This window comes from Azolla caroliniana, unplaced genomic scaffold (genome assembly GCF_043228905.1).
Source record: "Azolla caroliniana isolate FFs.n. ecotype wild unplaced genomic scaffold, voAzoCaro1.0.p SCAF_317, whole genome shotgun sequence".
Lineage (NCBI taxonomy): Eukaryota > Viridiplantae > Streptophyta > Polypodiopsida > Salviniales > Salviniaceae > Azolla > Azolla caroliniana.
Window position 1 is genome coordinate 11,210 of NW_028230752.1, and position 24,127 is coordinate 35,336.

At 35.7% G+C, this 24,127-nt stretch overlaps 1 protein-coding gene, 1 long non-coding RNA gene and 1 pseudogene across 3 annotated transcripts; 1 reads left to right on the forward strand and 2 right to left on the reverse strand.

Annotated features, from left to right (window-relative positions):
* The first annotated feature begins 1,236 nt into the window (after window positions 1-1,236).
* LOC147848578 (uncharacterized) lies at window positions 1,237-20,712 on the forward strand. The gene is made up of 2 exons (XR_015531906.1): window positions 1,237-2,365; window positions 20,668-20,712. It is a non-coding gene; the product is annotated as an uncharacterized LOC147848578 (long non-coding RNA).
* LOC147848579 (putative RNA-dependent RNA polymerase 1) lies at window positions 10,639-16,539 on the reverse strand (annotated as a pseudogene). The gene is made up of 4 exons (XR_015531907.1): window positions 16,330-16,539; window positions 12,257-14,121; window positions 11,908-12,058; window positions 10,639-11,579 (listed from the first exon to the last, which is right to left on the reverse strand). The product of XR_015531907.1 is annotated as a putative RNA-dependent RNA polymerase 1 (transcript).
* A 422-nt stretch (window positions 20,713-21,134) lies between the features above and the next one.
* Window positions 21,135-24,057, reverse strand: LOC147848580 (kinetochore protein NUF2 homolog). Its single transcript, XM_087338351.1, has 8 exons — window positions 22,910-24,057; window positions 22,735-22,824; window positions 22,546-22,653; window positions 22,353-22,406; window positions 22,162-22,273; window positions 21,857-22,002; window positions 21,680-21,775; window positions 21,135-21,511 (listed from the first exon to the last, which is right to left on the reverse strand). Exons 1-8 carry the CDS (start codon window positions 23,051-23,053, stop codon window positions 21,455-21,457), a joined length of 807 nt encoding a protein of 268 aa, XP_087194477.1. The 5' UTR covers window positions 23,054-24,057; the 3' UTR covers window positions 21,135-21,454.
* Window positions 24,058-24,127: the final 70 nt, after the last annotated feature.

A 24,127-nucleotide genomic window follows, 5' to 3' on the forward strand; every position in this document is an offset into this window, starting at 1 on the left:
TTGACCTGGTAAATGATTAATATTATACATAAACTTCAATAGATCTATACCTTTGACTTATATACATTTTAGAGCCTTGAAGATTTTTATGGTTGGGTTGGCCTCATGAAATATAATACAATTTTGCTTATCTATGCTTTACTTTGACTTTCTCTTGCTCTTTTTACTTGATACACGATCACCTAAGATTTGTACTTCGACTTTCTTCCACCCTTTTTACTTTATACACGATCACCTAAGATTTTATTATGGTTGCATAGTCATTAACTTCGATAAACTTGAGAGATCAACTTTTCTCCTCTTCTATGTTCATCTTTATTTCCTATGTTGTGCATAAGATTGCTCATGATGAGACGCGTAGTTGTATCCAAATCCATGTTTGTGACTCATATGATACACTTGCAGAAATTCTAGCCTTACATTTCTTATCACTTTAGAGCATCAAAGACGTTTCACAAAATAGAAAAATAACAATGGATGCAAGAGTGGAGTTGTTGACCCATATCCATATTAAATATAAATAAAGCTAAAAATAGTCCCAAAAGATATGGACTCATTACAGGTAATCGACTTCAGACTCATTGATTATTACTAAATTGAACCTATCTGGCCATAGGAGTGAGTACCATGTGACTGCATCCGCATTCCTAATGTAAGAGTAGATGTCATGATACACATCATGACCCCTGGAAACAAATAAAAATGGGCAAAGTGGGCCCATGTTCAACAAAGTCATAACGTCTACGCCATTTTGGTGACACAAAGAGGATTGGGGGGCGAAGGTTGTGCTACGTACAACCTATTCATGCACAAAAGGTAAAACAAACTCATGAATTGAGCTCCAATAAACACACAAACAAACAAATAATTGATCGATCATGTGTCACATTCATCGTCCTTCATGTTTGGTGAAAGAAAAAAGCATGCATAAAATATGGATGGATGTGTCTGTTGACAAAATGTACACATAACAATCATACTTCAAAGACGTATGGGAGCAGAAGAAATCCGACGTGATGTGATACACGTGTATATGTGTGTAATATTATATATTAGTGCCCGTCCGCCCGCCCAACCAATGGACCGAAAATATGGAGACAAGGTCATGTGGTCGAGTCTACTAATGTTAGGAAGGGGTTAGAAACTACTACTAAATAGTACTAACTACTACTACTACTACTCTCTTTTTTCCAAAAAGCTGCTACTACTACTACTACTACTACTACTAGCTACTACTAAACAAATTGCATTGATTCAAGAGAGGGGTCCACATTGTGAGTAAACAAAAAAAAACAGAGAGGAACTTAGACAAAGACTCTGCATTGCAAGAATCTCTTCCTTGCTAGCAGACTCACCTCCTTTTCTTCCTTAAACCACATCCCAATATCCATCCATCTGTTGTGTGTGTGTGTGTGTGTGTGTGTGTGTGTGTGTGTGTGTGTGTGTGTTTGTTTATGGTTGTATTTTTGTTTCCCAGATTTGTTTCCTTTGATTTGCAATACAATCCATGTCTTCAAGAAGGAAACCAGTGTTGTTCCTCCCCTGCCTCAGAGCCAAGCTGGTGGCAAACCTCAAATTTTTCAATAACCATAGCTTGTATGAATCTGACTTCAACAACATCAACAATAATAACAACAACATGAGAAGCTTAAGTAGATCAACAATCTATAGAAAGGTGAGAAATTTTGGTAGCTCCAATTCATATACCAAATTGCGAAATCGAAATCGAAATCGAGGCGATGATGATGATGATGATGATGATGATGAAGAAGAGAGTAAGGAGCAAAGATTTGATGGTACCAAATCAAGCAATATAAAAAAGAATGGATCGACAAACATAGCGCCATCGTCATCATCAAGGATGAGTAATGCTATAAGGAGAAGGGTCAGGAAGAGGAGGAGATTCCGCGGAATCTCGTATTATGCCAAGCTCAAGTGGATTTCCCCCATATGGATTCTACAAAGGCTGAAGTCTATCTATGGAAGCTTCTTCTTTGTTGATGGAGCCTCCTCTGCTTCTACTCCCATGCTTATGATGGGTTTACATTTATCAATTCCTCAACATTTCCCTACATCCTCCTTACATGCCATACTGTAGGCATTTCACTAGCAAAATCCTCACCGCCAAGGTCTTCTTTTTTTTATGTACATGTATTCTGCCTTTCTTATTCTAATCTTTTTAACTCTTATTGGTATTGGTGAGCTAAGATAGCCATTATAATCCATAACTCTTATTGCTCTTCCCTAGAGTAGAGCTCGCGGTAAATCGGAGCATAGTATTGAAATCTCACAGATGTATAATGGCAAGAGCATCGCTTCGAAAGCACGCATATGCAGATGTAAATTGGTAATTGAATCAAAATAGGTCAGGAGTATCTTGAATCCTCATAATTCAGTTGTCGGTAGCAATTTCTTATATTCAATTTAAATCGGTGCTTCATTTTCTTGCCCATATATATAGATCAGTGTTTTCGAACAGTTTTTAACATTGTTTACGGCAATAACGCTCATCTATTAATTTCAATCGTTGGCCTTGCCATACACATCACAACTGCAATTGTGCACATAATCACATTGAAGATTATGGCACAGATGGTGATTGAAAAAAGCTGATCATGTTACCACAAGAATGCTGCATCCAAGGGTCATCAAACAAATCATACAATAGCACCTTGGATATCAATCAAATCATTATAAAATATGCTCTTTATCATCTGTAAAATTAAATAGTCCACGTTTTGCAACATTTGAAGGTTACTACAAGAACTCATTCAAAAACTGCAAAATTTTAAATGGAAAAAATAATATTCCATACACAAAAAACTGTGATTTATATGACTGAACACATTTCAAAAGACTCTGGGTAAACATACTATGGTAAACGAGAAATAGAAAGAGAGGGAGAAAGGGAGAGAGAGAAAGAGAGGGAGAAAGAATGTTTTTATGATAATGTGTGTTTGTCTCTCTCTCTACAACCAACCAACCGACCACAGAGAGAGAATGTGGTGGTTATAGGTGCACCCTATTTTTGGGGTGCACCTTTTCATATCATAAGGTTACGTTTTGTATTTACTTTCTTATTTACTTATTTACACTAATTAGTTTATTACAACACCCCCCCATAAACTAATTAGTTGTGAACCGTTGTAATCCTAAATTTTCACAACAAGTTTCAAATTTGTCCGGAGGGAGAGCCTTTGTTAGAAAATCAGCCCACATATGATTTGTTGATGTAAACTCTAATGTAAGCTTGTTTTCTTCGGCTAACTCTCGTATAAAGTGATATTTTAAATCCACATGTTTTGTTTTCTCTGAGTGCTTTGGATTCTTCGTTAAGTAGATGCATGATATATTGTCGCAGAAGATTTTCAATTGGAGTGGTCCACATAGTTGGAGTTCTTTTATCACTGTTTGCAACCATAATCCTTCTTTAGCAGCCAATGCCACTGCTACGAACTCAGCTTCAGCAGATGAGAGTGTCACAGATTCTTGTTTTTTCGATTGCCACGTCACTGCTGCTCCTGCCATTATAAAAGAAAAACCAGCAGTAGATCTACGAGAATCAATGTCCCCCCCCCAATCCGAATCAGACCAACCAACAAGTGATTTGATTGGTCTTTCGGATTGGGATCGTTTATATGTTAATCCATAGTTAGATGTGTGTTTTAAATATCGCATAACTCGTTGAAGTGATTTCCAATGCATAAGACCAGGGTTATGCATAAAGCGTGAAAGATAGTTAATTGCAAAACAAAGGTCAGGACGAGTCCCTGTGACTAAATATCGAAGTTTTCCTATTAATTGTTTAAAAGGAAATTGTTGCATAAAATTAATATCTCTTTTTGTGGTTGGACTATCAGATATGCTTAAGTTACATGTTAATGATAAGGGAGTAGTGCAAGGTTTAATGTTTAGCATTCCGAAGGATTTCAAAATTTCATTAATGAATTTATTTTGATGAATGATCAAGGTGCCCATACTACGATTACGCGTAACTTGCATGCCTAGGAAATAAGATAGGGGACCTAAATCTGTTATTGAAAATGCTTTGGAAAGCTCTAGCTTTGCTTGAGTAATTTCAGATGGTGTTCCGACTATAGGAATGTCATCAACATATAATGCTACCACTAACAACCGATTAGATGAATGATTATGTCTAATGTATATATTTGGTTCTGATAACAATCTAGAATAGCCATGTGAGAGCATAAAATTGTTAAATTTTTGAAACCATAACCTAGGAGATTGTTTGAGTCCATAAAGTGATCGATGTAATCGACACACATAGTTTGGTTGAGATTGTGACTCAAACCCAGGAGGTTGGGACATGTAGATTTCCTCAGGTAAATCACCATGTAGAAATGCCGTTTGTACATCCAAATGATGTACTTCGAGATCAAGAATGGTGGCTAGAGCCATTAGGAGCCGAAAAGATGCCATACGGAGGACGGGTGAAAAAGTCTCAGAATAGTCAAGTCCTTCAACTTGAGAAAAACCACGAGCTACAAGTCGAGCTTTGTAACGTGCAACAGTACCATCAGGGTTTAGTTTTTTCTTCAACACCCATTTGCATGAAATAGGTGAGCGTCCCATTGGGAGTGGTACTAGAGTCCATGTTTTATTGGCCTCAAGAGATTCAAGTTCTTTTGCCATGGCGGCTTGCCATTCTACACGATCTGGACTTTGCAATGCCTCATTGATAGTTAAGGGATCATCAGAGACGTCTGATGTGGTTGTCGGGGAACCAAGAGCCGAAAAAGCAAACTCAGGTTCAAATCGATGGTCCGCAACAAGGGCATCAATTTTTTGTGTGTGATCATAAAGATCTTGAATAGTACGAACTTTCTTTGGAGTCGATGTAGGGCTAAGTGAACTAGGTGATTTCGCATTGTCACAACAATTTTTATCTTCTACATGTTGACTATTAGTGGGATATGAGGTATTTCTACATCCTATTTTAATTACTTTTGCATCATTGTGACCATTGGTTTTCCCCTTACCATTAAGGCGTGAGGATCTTCGTAGTGGGATCAAGAGATTTTGAATAGGATGGGAACCTGAATAATCAATGTGAGTTAATTGTGTTCTATCTAAAGGCTTTTCCTTATGAGTGCTAAATTGTTTATTAAGCCTTTGTTTAGTTTGCGTAGAGTTAGTGTTTAAAATTGGAGTATGTACATCAGTTTGTTGTGATTGTTTGGTTATTAGGGGCAATAAGTTGGAGTCATTGGTTGAAACTGGGACTTCTAGGCGAACCTCTAGAGATGAATGCATTAGTGGAGGAGGGTTAATTGGCATATGGTCAAGTGTGACTTGTTGAATTTCCGAGGACATTTGTGGAGCCCGCCAAGAATTAGTAGGTGATGATATTATTTCTTTATTAGATTCAATGTTAGACATGGTAGTCTCATCTTGTATCTTTTCATGGCCATGATGTGGGTGAGGATTAGATATTAGCTTATCTTCATCAAATATCACTCGTCGACTAAATATAAATCTTTTGGATTTTGGGTCATATAATCGATAACCCTTATAGCCATGAGGTTCGCCATACCCAACAAATATTGTGCGAACTGCGTGATTATCTAATTTTGATCGAGTTTCTAAGGGTACGAGTGCATATGATGGACATCCAAAGATTCTTAGATTTTCATAATTTGGATTTTTTCCAAACCACAAGGAAAATGGAGTTGTCCTAATTGATCGACTATATGTTCTATTGAATATATAACAAGCGGTTGAAACGGCCTCTTCCCAATATGTTCGGGGAAGGTTTGCAATGGCGAGCATGCTACGAGTGGCGTCCATATACAACCGGTTTCGCCGTTCAGCCCTTGAATTGTGTTGGGGTGTATATGGGATGGTAAACCGTTGTTGAATCCCATGGTTTTGGCAATAAGTTTGGAAGTTTTGGGACTTGAATTCTCCACCATTGTCTGATTGTAGTACTTTAAGGGGTAAATCTTGTTGATTTGTTACAAGTTTGTGGTAGGCTTTAAATTTCTCAAGGACTTGATCACTACATTTTGTCTTGAGAAACGTGACCATCGTGAACCGAGTAAAGTCATCGATAAATGTTAGGAAATATACATTTCCAGATAGGGATGGGGTAGACAAAGGACCACATATATCCGTATGTACTAGTTGGAGGGGTTTGGTGGTCGTTGTAGGATGGGATGGAAATGGCGAGTTAGAAAGTTTTCCAAATATACACCCTTCGCAAAGGGATAATTTCGATTTACGAGGAAGAGTAAAGCCAATTGCTATATGTTGTCGGGCCATGTGAACCATTGTTTGATGGTTTAAGTGACCTAATCGATAGTGCCATAATAAGGTCATATAGTTTGATGTGTTTGAATCATCTATGTGGTGTGCTTCTTCAGCAGGTACCACAGAGCGGCCTAGAAGGTAAAGACATCCTTGTCTTGGACAATTGACGACATAGCCTCGTCCAGAGGGTGTCTTATGACGAATGATACAATATTTGTGATAAAACTCGACGGATGTATTATCATTCGTGAGTTTATTGACAGATATCAAGTTTTTGGCTATGTTAGGTATATAGTAAACTTCATTGATTTCAATGAAGTTCCCATCAGAAAGTTCAAGATGAGCAGTCCCATGTCCAAGGGCATATTCAACCCCATTGTTCCCAAATCTAACCGGGAAAGGATGTTCTAAGGCCTTATAGTCTTTGAGCCATTCAACTCTTGAGGTGAGATGACATGTGGCACCTGTATCAAGAATCCACGTTGAAGTGGGAGAATTGTTAAATGAAGTGAGGGCCATGAAGGCAATGAAAGAATCTTCATTATCTTCATCGGAATTTTGGTCATTATCACATATGTGATTATTTGGATCGTAGTCATCATGAGATGCATTATAAGATTGGTCTTCTTTATATGTTCTTTTCCCGTTGTTAGAATTCCTATAACAATCTTTCGTTTCATGTCCGCTCCTTTGACAATTTTTACAAAAGGATCTAAGGAACCTAGATTTGTTATGATTCCTTGAATCGTTAAATTTAGAGGTTCGTGAATAAAATTTGGAGTTATTAGGTTGGTATGTTGATTTAGGTTTATTGTAAGGTTTTTTATTGTAATTTGGATGTTTGATATAAAGTGCGGTGTGAGATGAGGAGGGTTGATTTATTGCCCTACGAAGTATGTTTTCTTGTGAGATTGATGCAACTAATGTTGGGACACTAATGTTGGCGGATGTGGATTTTGTACTTATAAATGGTTGCCATGATGGGGGTAGGGCGGCTAACAAGAGGGCAGATTGAACGGAACTTGGCAAACTAAGTCCTGAAAGGATTACATCATCAAGTCGAAGTCTCCAATTTTTAACGAATGTATCAACATCATCATTTTCATTCATATTCATATTTATTAATGTTTTTAAATTTGCAACTTGGGACGTAACGTCCGTATGGAGGTAATCAGCCTCTAATCTATCCCATATTTGTTTGGAGGTAGTCAAGGTTCTCACACTTTGCTTAAGTGTGTCCTCCATATGAAGGAGAAGTTCTAAGCGAGCGTTTAAATCACGTCGCTTCCATGTTTGCACACCAAGTGCATTTGTGGGGTCGGGGCACACGTCGGTTCCATCGACGATTTTTAACAAGTCATGTTGTTCTAATATAATTTCCATGGTCATACGCCATGGTTGATAATTTTTATCATTCAATTTTTCAATATGATAAGTGCGAGACGATACCTGGGCGGCATTTGCCGCCACATTTGCTATCACTCCACCGTTTGACATGGTCGAAAGTCGTTTCTTTAATTCGCACGTTCGTTATTAACACCGCGACACAAATCTTGGTGGGGTTGGACTCCTTCACCGCTCTGATACCATATGGTAAACGAGAAATAGAAAGAGAGGGAGAAAGGGAGAGAGAGAAAGAGAGGGAGAAAGAATGTTTTTATGATAATGTGTGTTTGTCTCTCTCTCTACAACCAACCAACCGACCACAGAGAGAGAATGTGGTGGTTATAGGTGCACCCTATTTTTGGGGTGCACCTTTTCATATCATAAGGTTACGTTTTGTATTTACTTTCTTATTTACTTATTTACACTAATTAGTTTATTACAACACATACTGCTCGTGTCCAGTAGTTCAATTTCAGATGAAAAACAAGTGTAACAAAATGCCAAATAATAAGTATCTCTAAAGCACATTACTCTTTGGCTTAATGCTCCTAACGACAATGAAAGGTTGATGCAATAAATTATGAATGTTACATGATATCATTTGCTATAGAAAGGATACAGCAAGGATGTAACATTATAGCACCATTAGAAAGGGCAAATGTAGTCAACATAGTTAACTTCAAAACCACAGAAGCTCTAGACCTTTGACTCTCCATGTGTGCTTGTTCCGGAATATGCTTCCATTCTACAAATTTACTTCGTTCCAAAAGCTCCAGCTCTTGAAAATACTTCCTCATGGAACCTTATATGTAGTCTGCAAAAGGAATATTCTTATTAACTCCATTCCCCAGCTTTTTTATTCTACAATATCCTCATCCATGATCTTGCTGGTTACATTGCTTTCTTCTCACTATTTCTTACTTGTTTAAATAAAATCTGATGTGCACTAATAGAAACTGAAAAAGGTATAAAAAACCATTATCGTTGCTAATATCGTCTCAGACTGAGATTTCTTGCTTTCCTTCTAAACCAGCTTGTCGGATAGAGCTTTCTTCAAATTGTTGGCCTATTGATACAACAAAGTAGTTTTCAGCAAACACAAAGTCTTAACTAACAAAAAGATATAAAAAAGGGAGATAGAGATATACTCGGTTATCTAATTCAATGATGACATGATGGCATTCATCATGGTCTGCTTTGCATTCCTCTTCTCTTCTTTTCAAGGCTTCAAGATCTTACGATGCAACATAACAATATTGCATCTGTTTTTTAGCATGTTTTGTATGTTCTCGCTTACCCGCCTCTAAGCGGCGTGTAGCACATTCATTCCATCTATGATTTGATGGAACTTCAAGGCCAAGATATTTGAAGCTTTCCACACATTCAAGTGGCTCATTGTTGTACATAATGCATGGTTTATCTCTTTTTTTGCTCTTCACAAGCATAATCTTTGTTTTAGAGCTATTGACACTTCATTTAGTATGCATGCAAAAAATTTCCAATGCTTTTATAAGCTTTTGTGCATCTCCTAAATTATTTGCAAAAAGCACTACATCCACATATAGCAAAAGCATAATCACAACATTCCCAATGACAACTTCTTCAACACATTCTTCCTTTGCAAACTTGGTAACCATTACTTCCTAAACCCTAAACTTGGAAAAATGTAAGAAATGGTCATCAAGGATACAATCCCGCCATGAAGTATGGCAAAACAAATAATTTGCTTGTGTACATAGAAAACCGAGAAGAAATATTATAAATGATGTCTCTTCTCTCTTCTTCTATAGGAAAAAATGAATGAAGTATATACTTGACTATTCCAAAACCTTTTATGGATGTATATCAACATTCCACTAAATGAGAACAAACATTCTATTGCCAATCGAATGTTTCTTAGTAACATGCATAGATTGACCCATGCGTGAAATTCGTAATATTCGACATCCGTAAAATTCGAGAATACAAAATGACCCCAAGAATATTACAGAACCATTCGTTTATTTATTTATTATTTAAAATAATAATTTTATATATTATATATATAAATATTATTAGTCTAAGGTCCCCTTTTTAATGTCAAGAGAGTAAAAAGCGAGGAATTAATGAACCTTTTATTTATTTATTAAAAATAAAACAAATACTTTAAAGTTTTTCATCTATTATAATTTATAAGAATATTATTAGTGTGAGGTCCCCTTTTTAATGTGAGATAAAAATATAAAATTTTGTGAGAACCTTTTATTTATTCTATTTATTGTACTTATATTTTATTTATTTTTTGTTTTATTAAAAATTAAAACATATACATCTAAGTTTGATAAATATTATTAGTGTGAGTTCCCCTTTTTAATGTGAAAAAAAAATATGAAATTTATGGGAACCTTTTATTTAGTTAATTTATTTACATTTATTTATTTATTTTTCGTTTTATTAAAAAATAAAACAAATACATTTAAGTTTTATATATATTATAAAAATATTATTAGTACGAGGTTCCCTTTTAATAACAGATAAAAATATAAAATTTTGTGGGAGAGTAAAGTGGGAAATTAATGAACCTTTTATTTATTATTTATTATTATTTTATATTTATTAAAAATAAAACAAATACTTTTAAGTTTTAAGTTTTCTATTTATTATATAAAAATATTATTTAATGTAAGCCTCCTTTTTAATGTCAAGTTAAATATCCCATATTTAATGTGAAAGTCTCTTTGTTATATGATATATATATATATATTAGAAACTAAAAAGTAGGAACTCTTTTTTTTACTTTTTTTAAACGAATATTTTTTCATGTATTCTTATGCGTATTCGTATGTTTTCGTATGGTAACCCCCACGAATGCGAATATGTCAATCTATGGTAACATGTGTACATTGATGTGTAATTGTGGCTCCTGATTCATCTTAGGAGTTAAATCATCAATATGGATGGCATAAAGGCTTTTCAACCAACATAAAAAAAAATTACAATCTGAACAACAAACTACAACAGATCAAAATGATTAACTTTCTCGATCTTGTAACAAAGTATTCGTTATCGGTATCATGGGGTCTCCTAAAGACATTGTCCATGATTGTGTTCGCTGTTTAATCTTAGCAGTCGGTCATTGAACTAGATGGTGTAAAAATGCCATTTGAAGTTAGTTTTGATTTCTTTAGGCTGACATTTCTCTTGATATCTAATAATTTGTCGTACAATACCCATGGAAAGCTAAGAAAGAGAGTTTCTTCTTCACCATTTCTACACAACCCATGACATTTCAGGAAATCTGGATGATACATCACATGATACCATGATGAAGCTATAGCATACTTTGCATTTGTTGTTGGAAATCGAGCTTCTTTGACCATATTATTGTACCAATTTTTTGCTTCTAATTGAATGGCAATCATTGCTTCACGAACTTTGTCTTCAACCTTTCGAGGATCGCTATTCATTTTTGAATAGTTGCCGATAACAGGATACAACTCGGAGAAAAACCCAGAAACCATCTGAGCTTCAGTTTGAACTCCATACAAATCCATCAAAGACATGAGTTTGGTGTTGTAAAGCTTCTTATAATCAAAGGGATAACGTCAAGTAATGCTCAAAACCTTCTTGCATCAAATCCTGGTCATATGACCTCAATACATCATTTATACTGATCTTTGAAGTATTTCCAAGAACAGTCAGTTTTGCTGCTCTGTAAAGCTTCCAAGAATCCCAGGATATAATCGTGGATGCAAGTATTTTGGCAATATTGCTGCAACACCAGTCTTCGGGAAATCCACGGAAATCGATGAAAGTAAAGCAAGTTCTTTGCATTGCCAAGCTCTAGCCTTTTCAGGCTCCTTATCAGCAAAAACCACATGTGCATTCGCTATCGTTCCGAGGTTATCATTTTGCATGTAGTCAACAAAGTATGTTTGGATTTCCTGCAAAACATCCAGAAGCAATGCAAGGTGAAACAATACTTTAAGCTTTCCCTATTGATTACATAGTAAAATCGACTCTTCGAACACAAATAGATATCACTCATGTAATATGAAATATTACACTAACTATTTAATCAAACTTGCTTTGATGAAATAAAAATCTAATAAAGCAGGAAGCAAGAAATTGGGCTTGCCAAAGGGAAGGATAGAAATTTCCCATCAAGATCTGTCTGACAAGAATAAGACAAACATAGAGAGAGACTCAGGTTTTCCAAGCTATCTATCTATGCAAATATCCCAGGACTGACATGAGTTTTTCACCAAATACCTCAAGTGTAGGAGAATGATCCAATAAAATAGGATTGGGTGGATGATAATCCATGGGAGCCTCTGTAACTGCTGGGATCAACCTCTTGTCCCATGTGACAAAGTAAAGGTCACCGTCCAGATCACTACCAGAACATTCATTGGGGTGTGGCCTGCACAGAGAAATCCAAAAGTGAGCTTAAAATCTCAACAAAACATGATTCCTTTGCCAGCATATTCACAAACACTTGCCCTTGGTTTCTTTAACGTCAAACAAATGAAGTGTTTCCCTTGTAGGTATTACCCACCCCTACCCTAACAAACTTCTTAGATGCTGAAAGACAAATGTTTAAATGTGGAATACACACCACCAGTTACCATTCTGGGGGAAAACAATACAATCAACCATATGTTGAAGGTTTGGTGAATCTACAGCAACCAAAACACAAACATCTCCCGGATGGAGGCACGGATTCTTTGCAACAACTACGTTTCCCTGGATAACTGAAAGGCTGCCATCAGATGCAGATACTTGAATAAATACTTCTCCATAAGCTAAATCTGCAGTCTCATCCAAACAGCCCATCAGTACTCTCCCCTTGGGGATCAAAATTCTTGATCTCTTACAAATCTGATAAACCTGAGCTGCTTTGAAGGCTTGCAACATGCTTGAAAGGAAAGGCTCGCGATTGCGAGCATATCCAGCAACCAACATCTCCACCACAACCTTATGACATTCCCCCGCATAAGAAGCCTGAATAGCCTCAACAGCTGAAAACCTTTCATTCAGCAATCCATTCAATAATGTAATTCTTTCCTCTTGTATTATTTCAAAAACCTGGTCCTCTATACCAAGTGTAGACAAGAGGGTTATTATTTGGCGATTTAAGTAGCATGGAAGAAAACGACTCCATTCGAGTATATCAAGTGACACTAAATCCGAAGAGAATTTCTTCATGCTTCTCCTCAAAGACAGCTTGCAAGTAGAGGTTGGATGAATTGCTACAACACCTTTGTAACCTGCATATCGAATTTGGAAAGCTGATGGCGCTTTTCCAGTGACCGAGTATCCACACTTTGATGCTACTTCGATAGCAAATATTGGAGCTATCCACCCTATGCCATCTGAAAATCAATACTTCACAACTCCAACCTCTCTTTCAATATCTGGAATCTCTTCAATTTCATATGCATACGTATCCGAACCTTTCTTTGATGCACTGAAGCACTGGCCCATCCTAGCAGCACAATTTGCAACATTTTTTATGGTTGTAATGTTGCCCATCCATGCACGGATCGTATCAGCTGTGGTGTTTTGGTTCGATGCAAACATCCAAACGGAATGTTCTCTGAGCTGGCTGGCAGAGAAAGCTAGGAATTCGAATTTTCTCCCGCCCAGTTCAATCCCCTCCTTTAAAATTCTAAGAACCCTAGAATAGATTTCTGTGTGTTCTGATTTTATGATTGTTTTTGAGGATTCATCTGCGACTAGCAATGCTTTTGAGTGAAGTAAATCCATATCTTCATCTGTGAAATGAACCCGAAGGAAATTCTCCACATTTTCCGCATTATTCCGCACTACACGGTTTGACATCTCTACCTCTGGTCCCAATAAATAAATTTTTGTAGGTGTTATAGTAAGATGGTGCATTAGCATCAAACCTTCAGCTACACTGTTTGTAAAGATATTTTCTGAAAACTGATCTTGTTGTAGCAACTTGATTTCACGTTGAAACCATCCCACAAAATCGTAACAACGCTCTTTTGTAACTAAAAGCTTCTCAAGTGCCATTTGTGTATTTCGAAGCATTTTGAGATCAACATGGTCAAGAGTTGGACCACTGAGAATACCACATTGCACAAGCTTATAGATTTTGAAAATAACATTAAATGGAAGCTCATTCAAATTAGTGCAGCTAAGGACAGGTACAAGGCCTTGTGCCGTCGAGTATATAGTATGAAATTGTAAAGAAATATTATCTATCACCTGGAAAGCTTGGATGACTGCTAGATGCTTGGTAAATTCAAAATAACCATGTTTATCTGCTGCTGAGATCTCTATATAATAAGCAGATGACTTCTCAATACTTTCATTTTCCGTGAAGTCTGTACATCGACACCAAGGATACCGATGATCTTCCTGATTCTCTCGAAAGAACGAATATCGATCAAACTGTTTCTCCCTCTTTCTTTTGTTGCTACCGAATTTCTGCTTGATCTTTGGAGCATGTTTCATCTGTAACAAATTATTTAGAAGTAACAAATTATCAGCAATAATCCTCCATGACTTGAGGCAAGTAAATACAATTTACTTCTTACCTTTAATGAACCAAAATTCATATCAAATTAAAGATTTTTAATTGATGCAAAGATATGGAAAATATCATTTTTCATTTATAAATCAAATACATTCTGCATAAGGAACACGTTTGTTACATACATGTGGAAACAATCTTTACTTAAACTGAAATATGAATCTCAGAAAATGTATCAAATTGAAATATATACATAAATTCAATCTCTGAAAAAAAGGTTGTATGAGTAATATTGACTTCTTGCTTAATCTCTCTTGACAAACACAAACAGTAGTATTAATTGCCCTCTTTTAAATAGGAAACTAAGGTAAACACTAAAAATATCACAAGTTCCTAGTGTTTCTTTGACAAACCCATAAATCTTGACTCAAATCATAAAGACCAATTGAGCTACATCATTGGTGCTTAAAGTAGTGTAAGAGGAATCCTCAAAACATGGCGAAATATCCGTAGTGATCGAGATTTGAAAATGAATCTGGAATTAAAAATATAAACCCACAGAATACAATGGAGAATATACATATATGAAAGCTGCCTTTATTAACCTAGGATTCCATTCATATTTTTTTACAATAAAATATATTGTAATGAGTTAACTAATTAGGTGCTAAGGTCTAGTTATCGAACCACTTAATTGGCTCTAAAGTGCCCCATTTCTCTATCATCTCCTTTATGGGGTGGTGTATTCACATGCAATTTAACTATTTTACAACAGCCATTGTGCTTACCGACAAGTAAAATCAAGAAGAAATAAAATGCAAAATGTGTCACAATTTCTTATTATAAAAAAATTCATGCAATAAATGTTTCATAATACTTCTTACTGAGGGTCACTTTGCGTTTTTCTTATAAGAAGGGGAAATTAAAGAAAATTAAAAAATACGCACAATTGTAACCATTACTTATTGTGTCCAATAGCAATGGTTTCATCTCAAACCCAACCGAACCGTTAAAACGTGGTTTAACGGTTTCTTGGTTTCAAAAAAATTTAATGGTTTGATTTGTTTTGGATTTTTAATAAACGGTTCGGTTTGGTTCTAAAACTCGGGTTTATTGGTTTATAGGTAGGTTTTGTTGGTTTTTGGTTAACTTTTTTTTCACCTTAATATTTTATTAATTTAATGGTTTTTTATTGATTTAATTGATTTAACTTAAATGCTTACTTAATTGAATGGTTTAATTAAAGTTCCTTTTATTGATGTAATAAATTTAACTTAAATGCTTATTTAATTTAATGTTTTTTGCTTATTTAGATTTTTAATTAGTTTGACTTAAATGGTTAGGTTTAAATCTTTTATTAAACGGTTCAATTTGGTTTTAACTTTTTTAAATGGTTTGGTTTACCTTTTCTTAAACAGTTTGGTTTAAATGGCTTGAGAGTTTATAAACGGTTTGGTTTGGTTTTTGTTTATATAAATTGTTCGGTTCAAACCGTGCCCATTGCTAGTATCCAGATTCATAAAAATTGGAAGATGTTAGCGTCATCATCTTTATCAAGTCACACAAGTACTCTGCCCATATAGTACGATGAATGAGTTCTCTTACACCAAAATTTCATTTTTATCATCTTCTAACAGTGTGAAATACAAAAGAGAGAGAGAGAGAGAGAGAGAGAGAGAGAGAGAGAGAGAGAGAGAGATGTGACTTTGCAGAGTTCTCTCTCTTCCTAGTTGAGATTTCGTGACTTCTCTAGCACTGTCAATTGCCACAAAAGAAGTCCTTTTAACTTTAGAACATATTTTCTCACCCCCACTTGCGAATAAAAAATGAAGGCATTCCGTATATTCCAATTGAACCATAGCCCCCAATACCTCAAGAACTCAAAAATAATTTGAGAATGAGGCATTGGTTCATTGTTCTCCATATATGCAAAAACCCAATTGAAGGAAGATAGACGTACTCCAGTTAGAGACATCCACACTAAACTAATACACCTCCAAACCATCATATTCGCCATTTGAATTGGTGTGTAGGGTGGCATTGAGTTTGGTGTCGTAGTTTTCTTTAGATCCCTAGATAGAAGGGGTTCTATAGTTTGTTGTTAGTTAGTCATGGTGGTGTTTTTTCTTTCGTAATGAAAGCCATTATTTACGAAAAGAGAGAGAGAGAGAGAGAGAGAGAGATTATACCTGTAGCAATACAAATTTGTCCTTCAAGTTCTTCTCTTGATCAGTGCCAGAAATGTCCAAGCTTTTAAGCTTCCAAGTTAGTTTATATTTTGCACCACTATCAAGGATATCCACTATAAGAGCTAATTTTTCTTTTTTGCAATCTAGCTCTAGAGTAACCTCCCTCTTTGAAGACCATAACACAGACACTATGGTAGGGTTTGTAAGACATCCAACATACAAAAACTTGGAATGCTTATTTGTGGTCGTCTTACAATTGCTTTGGCCTCAAATTCAAGCTCTAGCATGCTTCCTTCAAATTTAAGTCGGCATTTTTTCGCTAGTTCTACGGCTTTCTTTGCATCTCCTTCTGTCTCAAAATGAACAAATCCATAACCTTTGGACTTCCAATTCATCTTTTCTGTGTGAATTTTGCATGTGAAAACTGTATTGTTGCCTATGGAAGCGTTCAAGAACTCTATGAGATCCTCTGCCATGGATGTATACGGTATTTTCGAGATGCGTACAGTGCAGGTACTTGTTGAGGGTAAAAATAAAGAAAAGGTTCATTTCTATCTCTCTCGAAGATCTCAAACATTATACCTCATACGCATAACACATAGATACATCATACACACATAAATATCTTTCCTTGTAATACCTGCATGCATAGACATATACATGCATAGATAGATATATACACATACAAACATACATACACAAATACACACGCATATATGTATATACACACATACACTCATTCATACATAAATTTACGCATGCTTCTTTTTGTAATACATATGTAAGAATGCACATACATTCATATGTACATACATACAAATATTCACATATTACTAGCTAAAGATGACAATGAACATGCAAATTATGGATTTATTTTGTACAAGATTTAAACTATAGAAAACAGTTTATTAATAACATCTGCTAGATAATAAGCACCTAGCAGGAGCACATTATATAAACCAGTAAAGAGAATAACTTATCCCTTTTTTTATCAACCATTGATCCATTCCAGGAGACCATGCGATATTTATTATCAGTAATTTGAATGGTCTTATTGGTGTAGGAAAACCCATGATTCCTAACATAAACTATAAAAAGCATAATTATTGGGCATTAAATAGTACATATAAAGCTTGAGTTCATTGTTGGTTGGGGAAAATAGACAACATATAGGAGAAAAGTAGGAGATTTCGGAAAAAGATTGGAGATTAAATACAATATCTTATCATTGCATCCAAATATTAAAGATGCGGCCCATTGAATTTCACGCACACAATATTCCAACAACACTAAGCCAAGTTAAATACAGTAATTTATCAATATTACAAGAAACATAAAACAAAATTAATCACAATGTTTTATCGCTTATGAAACCTTATTATGTTATAAGAGGGATTAGAAACACTTACCCACCACATACATGATTGCCATTTGAACATTCCATCGCAAGTGTCACTAGCCCTATAAGCTGTGATAATTATCACTTAAAGCCAAACAGGACAACCCATTTGAAAAATATTTAGCGACTCTATACAGAAAACTCTAAACCATCTTTAAAAAACCATATTAGAGACATTATCATTGATTAGTTTTTTATGCACACATTAAAATATGCAATGGCCTTCTTCTTCTTAACAATGTGATAGAGTGATGATAAAAAGAAAAGATAAAGAAGATATATAAATCTAAAACTACAAAGATCTATATTGATCATGAAAGAAAGAAGAGAGAAAGAAGATACAACTACAAATATCTATTGATAAGAATTCAAACAGCACTACATGAATTTGAAAGAAATCACCACAACAAAGACACTCCTCTCTACCACCTTACTCTTCTTGCTTTATATGAAGTTCTCCTCTACTAGATAACCTTCCATTGCTTTCTTTTTCACGCTTTTTTTAGAGCTTTTCATCCTTTATACTTAGCTATGACACAACGATCTTCTAATCGTCATATCTCCCTCATCCGTGCTCCAAATATAGAGATTTAAAAAGCTACGGATAGCTCTCTTTATAAGCTTTCCAACCTATAGTTGAACATAATATTTGGCTTCTAAACGAATGAGTTATGAGCGTTCGTTTCAGACTATGTTTTGGTACCCCACTTTTTTCTTCTTTTATTTTTCTCCACGTGTCTTGCTTTTAGTTTGACTTATCCTCAAGACCTTCAGGTTCGTGTCCTTGACCTCCGGATGTGAATGCTCCAAACCATATATTCTTGTAGTGTTCAATACTTTGAATTCTAAAAACACTTTCACATTTAGCCCTCCCCCTTGCTTCTTGGTGAACCATTTATGGTGAACCCTAAGCTACTAATAAAACCAAAGATTCTCCTTCGCCTTATTCATGGCTATAGACAAAGAAGGAGAGAATAAATAAAACAAATTATGTGAGTAAAACCCCCGCTAGTCGATAGGAAAAACCTCACACTCCTAGACACACACCCACACACACATTGACAATTGTTATCACCATCTTTCTCCTTGTCAACACAAAGAAAGAGGTTACCACAAATACTATGTCTTTGTCAACTCTCCAAACACAAGTAGGGTCATGCAATACATAGCTCTTAAGAGAAGTAAGCATGTCAACATATGAATAAACCTTTTGAGCGAGCGAACCTTTTGCACAAACACCTTCAAAGCTTTGAGACTCGTTGGAGTAGTCACCTTTTGAATTACTTTGATCTTTGATTCCACGTGAATTCCTTCTTGGCACATGACATTCTCCACACTACCTTGTTTTGTATGTTTGACCATTTCATCTATAATTGCATCTCGAAAAGGAAGCAAAAAAATATCTCGTTTGGTTGAATCATTCAAGGGTTGGAAATTGATGTCTTTCTCCTTTGGAACCACAACAATAGGTGAGACAAACTTCAAATCCTCCAACTTGATGTGGTGCTTGATGCCTTCTACTCTTATCTATGAATAACTTTGGAAATTTAAAAAGAAGAGAAATAAACCTTAGATCCTCTTCTCCTTGGACATCGTTTGAAATCATCTTCTTTTTCCCCTTTAGGGTGAAAATACTTTTCTCTTCAATGACTTCTTCTTCTTCCTTAGACACCATGTGGAATGATTTGTTTTCCCTATCCCACGAAGATTCATCAATTGTTATGCTTTCCTCTTCTTGCTTGCCATTGTCGATAGATGATTCCTTCTCCTTTATACATTTGATTAGTTGTGGTGGATCCTTTGATGGTGATAAGTTCATGATACTCCAATCATGCATTACAAGTAATTCTCTTGGCTCTTGACCAAATTGTTGCAAGGCAATCAAGGATGCAACCTAGGACCAAATTTTTGCAAGGCACCAAGGTATTCATGATGAAAGAACCTGATGCGCTCTATGCATGACATCTCCTGTCTATAGTCATTATCATTATTGTGGTCCCAGGCTAACAACTTTGCTTCTTCATGTGTAAGTCCAGCGTACACTTTACATTCTGCATATTTGAAGAACGGGGTAAGAGGATACTCCTTCACAAGTTGGCATCGGGCTTCAACAGAGTGGGATCCTCCAATCACATAGTATGCATAACCATCAACCAAATTGTACTTGAAGTCTACTACAATTGGGCACTGATCTGGGTCTACCATTACTGAGAATGGCACTACAGTAGCATGTGAATTTATTTTCATTTTACTTTTCAAGTTCTGCACATGCATTGAATGCAGCTCTCTTATCTCTAGAGCCTCTCTTCCTGTTTCCGGATCAATTGGTGGCTGATGAATAGAACAAATCGGTAAGTGAAATAGTTGTCCCTTATGGACAAGCTTAGTGTTTACCATATTTTCTCGAATCCGATTTTGCTCTGAGGTGAGGATTCTCGATGCAATCTGGCCACATGGAGGAATTACTTTGAGTTGTGTTTCTTCATCCTCATCTTCGACTGACAAGATCCATCTGACAAGAATAAGACAAACATAGAGAGAGACCTATGATGTCCCTAGTAAGCTCCACTTGATCACATAAGACTGCCAATATTTTGATTGATGGAAGCTAGATCATGAGTCTCAGAAATGTTATGCAAAATGTTAACTATGAATAAACATTTCCGATATGCCAAAGGAGGCATATGCATGAATGCAATACAACCCAATGATAATCTATTGTCATAGGTTACATGTCCCGTGATAAAGCAAAAATACATGAAGCTTGATAACATTGTTAAGCGAAGATAATGAAGCTCTAGTATATATACGGTAGCAATGGTGGGAGAAATGGCCAGCAAGGACATAGATGAGATATACCATGATGCCCTGTGGCCAAACTGCCAACAAGATTATGCGAGAATCAAAATAGGTGTAAATTGGTGATTGAATCAAAATAGGTCAGGAATATGTTGAATCCTCATAATTCAATAGCCAGGTCGCAATTTCTTATATTCAAGTTAAATGGGTGCTTTATTTTCTTGCCCATATAAGTAGATCAGTTTTCTCAAACAGTTTTTAACATTATTTATGCCAATGACTGATCTATTAATGTCAAAGTTGGCCTTGCCATACATATCACGACTGCAATTCTGCACATAATCAATGAACATTATGGCACAGATGGTGATTGAAAGCTGATCATATTCTCACAAGAATTCTGCATGCTAGGCTCATCAAACAAATCATACAATAGAACCTTGGATATCAATCAAATCATTATAACAGATGAGCTTCTCATCTGTTAAATTAAATAGTACACATTTTGCAACATTTGAATGATAGAAGAACTCTTTCAAAAACCTCAAAATTTTAAATGGAAATAAAAAACTGTGATTTATATGACTGAAGACATTTGAAAAGACTCTGAGTAAACATACTGGTGGTGTCCAGTAGTTCAATTTCAGAAGTAAAACAAGTGTTATAAAATGCCAAATAATATATATCTCTAAAGCACATTACTCTTTGGCCTAATGCTTTCCAACAACAACAAAAGCTTGACTCAATCAATTATGAATGTTACATGGTTTCATTTGCTATGGAAAGGATACAATAAGGATGTACAATATAGCACCATTAGAAAGGGCAAACGTAGTCAACACAGTTGACTTGGAAACCACACAAGTTCTAGACCTTCAACTCTCCATGTGTGCCTGTTCTGAAATAAGCTTCTTCCATTCTACACATTTACGTTGTTCCAAAAGCTCCAGCTCTTGAAAATACTTCCTCATGGAACCTTATAGTCTGCAAAAGGAAAATTCTTATTAACTCCTTTCCCCAGCCTTTTTACTCTACAATATCCTCATCCATGATCTTGCTGGTTACATTGCTTTCTTCTCACTATTTCTTACCTGTTTAAATAAAATCTGATGTGCACTAATAGAAACTGAAAAAGGTATCAAAAACCATTACCGCTGCTAATATCTTCTCAGCAGACGCTTGAAGCTGAGATTTCTTGTTTTCCTTGTAAACCAGCTTGTCAGACAGAGCCTTTTTCAAATTGTTGGTCTGTTGATACGACAAAGTAGTTTTCAGCAAACACAAGTCTCAACTAACAAAAAGATATAAAAAAAGGAGATAGAGATATACTCGGTTATCTAATTCAATGATGACATGATGGCGTTCATCGTGGTCTACTTTACATTCCTCTTCTCTTCTTTTCATGGCTTCAAGATCCTGCGATGCAGCATTACTATGTTGCATCTGTTTTTCAGCATGTTCTTCCAGTCTCTTTGCTATAAAAAAGAGAAATTTTGACACCATAAACTTAAAGCATTTTAATATTGGAAATTTGGAAACATTTGTTCGTCTCATTGGCCATTATAGTCTTTTAGAGACGTTAATATATCTTTCTTGGCAACAAACATATAGCCTTCAAGAATTGACCCATTTACCACTCCATTTCAGTTCATCTCTCTGCGCATCAAGAGACCACTCTTCTTTTTCCATGGCCTTGAGCTTTGCCTTGCGTTCCTTTAGAACCTTTTCTGTGTTGCGGTCATTTACCTGTCATTCAATGGTATTATCCTGTTAATGCAGCATTCTCTATACAGTTCGTGATTCCAATTCATTCCTAATCACATACCTGCTCTTCTAGTGACTGCAGTGCTTCTTGGAGTTTGAGTATCTTCTTTTCTGTCTGTTGAATTGAAAAAAAAGTCAGAATAGCTGCTCTTGCCATATTTAAGCAACCCTCTTTCAAAATCTAAAGCAATTAGACATCATCTAAGCAAACTCGTAACCTAGTGGAAAGAGGGAGAGAGAGATAATGAACCTACCTTTGTAATGACCTCTGTTTTTGCTTTCCATCTCTCGAGATTTTCATAAGCCTTCTTCATTAAATCTTCTTCTTCAGATAATGCAGCTTTCTTCTCTTCAAGTGTTTTCTACAAACAACGAAAGGCATTAATAATAACAGACATCTTCTTCAGCAAATGCCAATGCTGACAGCTCTGATGCTATTTCACCTGTAATTCCTGTGGATTTTCCACTATTTGTGACCGAATATTAGAACCTTCTTGCTGTTTTTGCATGATTTCAAAATCCACACTCGATATCTGTATCAGAGGGAGATTTTTCCTGATTCTTGATAAACATGGTAAAATGCTGATATTATCACCTGTAGATACCAAGAAAACAAACCTTGTCTACAATGCTAATATCTTCCTGTTTCAAATTATTGATGTCAGATTGCAATACACGTTGCTGCTTATTCAGGGTCTGGATCAGATTGTTCAGCTCTTTTATTTCCAGCTCCAATGCCTCCATTTGTGGGCGTGCTGCCATCCCTTCTTTTTCAATTTGAGCAATATCATTTTCTATCTAATAGTTACAACCAACCAAGAAAATCCAAGACCTTTTAATGAAATAGCCACCCACATCTTCATCAGTATGAAATATATGCCTTCCTTTCCAAGAATATGTAATGCACATAATTCAATCAAATCTTAACTCCTAAATATAACATGTATGACCACAAAAACACACATTCATTGAGGTAGACATGAGCACCATAAAACAGTCTCCTACTTTAGACAGTAGGAAGCTTAATTCATACGCTTAATTGTCAAATAATGAAATTTGTGAGGGAAAGAAACAATTGCACACTAGAAAACCCTTCCCAACCACCCATCCCAGCATGTATCCATTGTCAGATTACAATCTAAGCTTTCATGGAGGATATCTAGCGTACACAATCCTCAGGCATCTAGTATCACACTCAGATGATACAATAAAGCGTCCAATTTCACAATGGGCTAGGCCCCGTCTCATAGACCGCAATAGGTCTCCTGTGGACATTAAAAAGATATCTATATATCTTAATAATTCAGCTTCACATAAATTTCCAAGAAACAGTTTCTTCCTGAAACCAATATGCTTACTAGAATCCAATCATCATCCTTCATGATATTTTGACTAACTGCATAGTATTAGATTAGCCAAGACTACAAACAAGAAATTCATTCTAGAGCTTGCAGTTTCAAAGAAACTTCATAGAACAAGAGAACTAAAGGTTATATGGATGAACAGATAACATGACACTATCAGACGCAGGAAAAATAGCAGAGAGTTTCATCTGATTACCACCCTGAATGTTCATTGGTTATGGATAATATTGTCTCACAGTGCAAATAACTCAATACATGATCAGCACTATAGTTTTTCATCACTTCCTTTGCATATGACTGGTGCTATATGGTACTGCATACTGTGACAAAAATATTTCAGCAATGTACCCCTACAGTTTTTTTCCTTCTTCTTTCTATTCATTAAAAGCTTATTATGAATACACAAAAGACAAATCTCAGATCATTCTGGTTATATTTTCTTATGCATTGTACGTAAGTGTTGTAAAGGTTT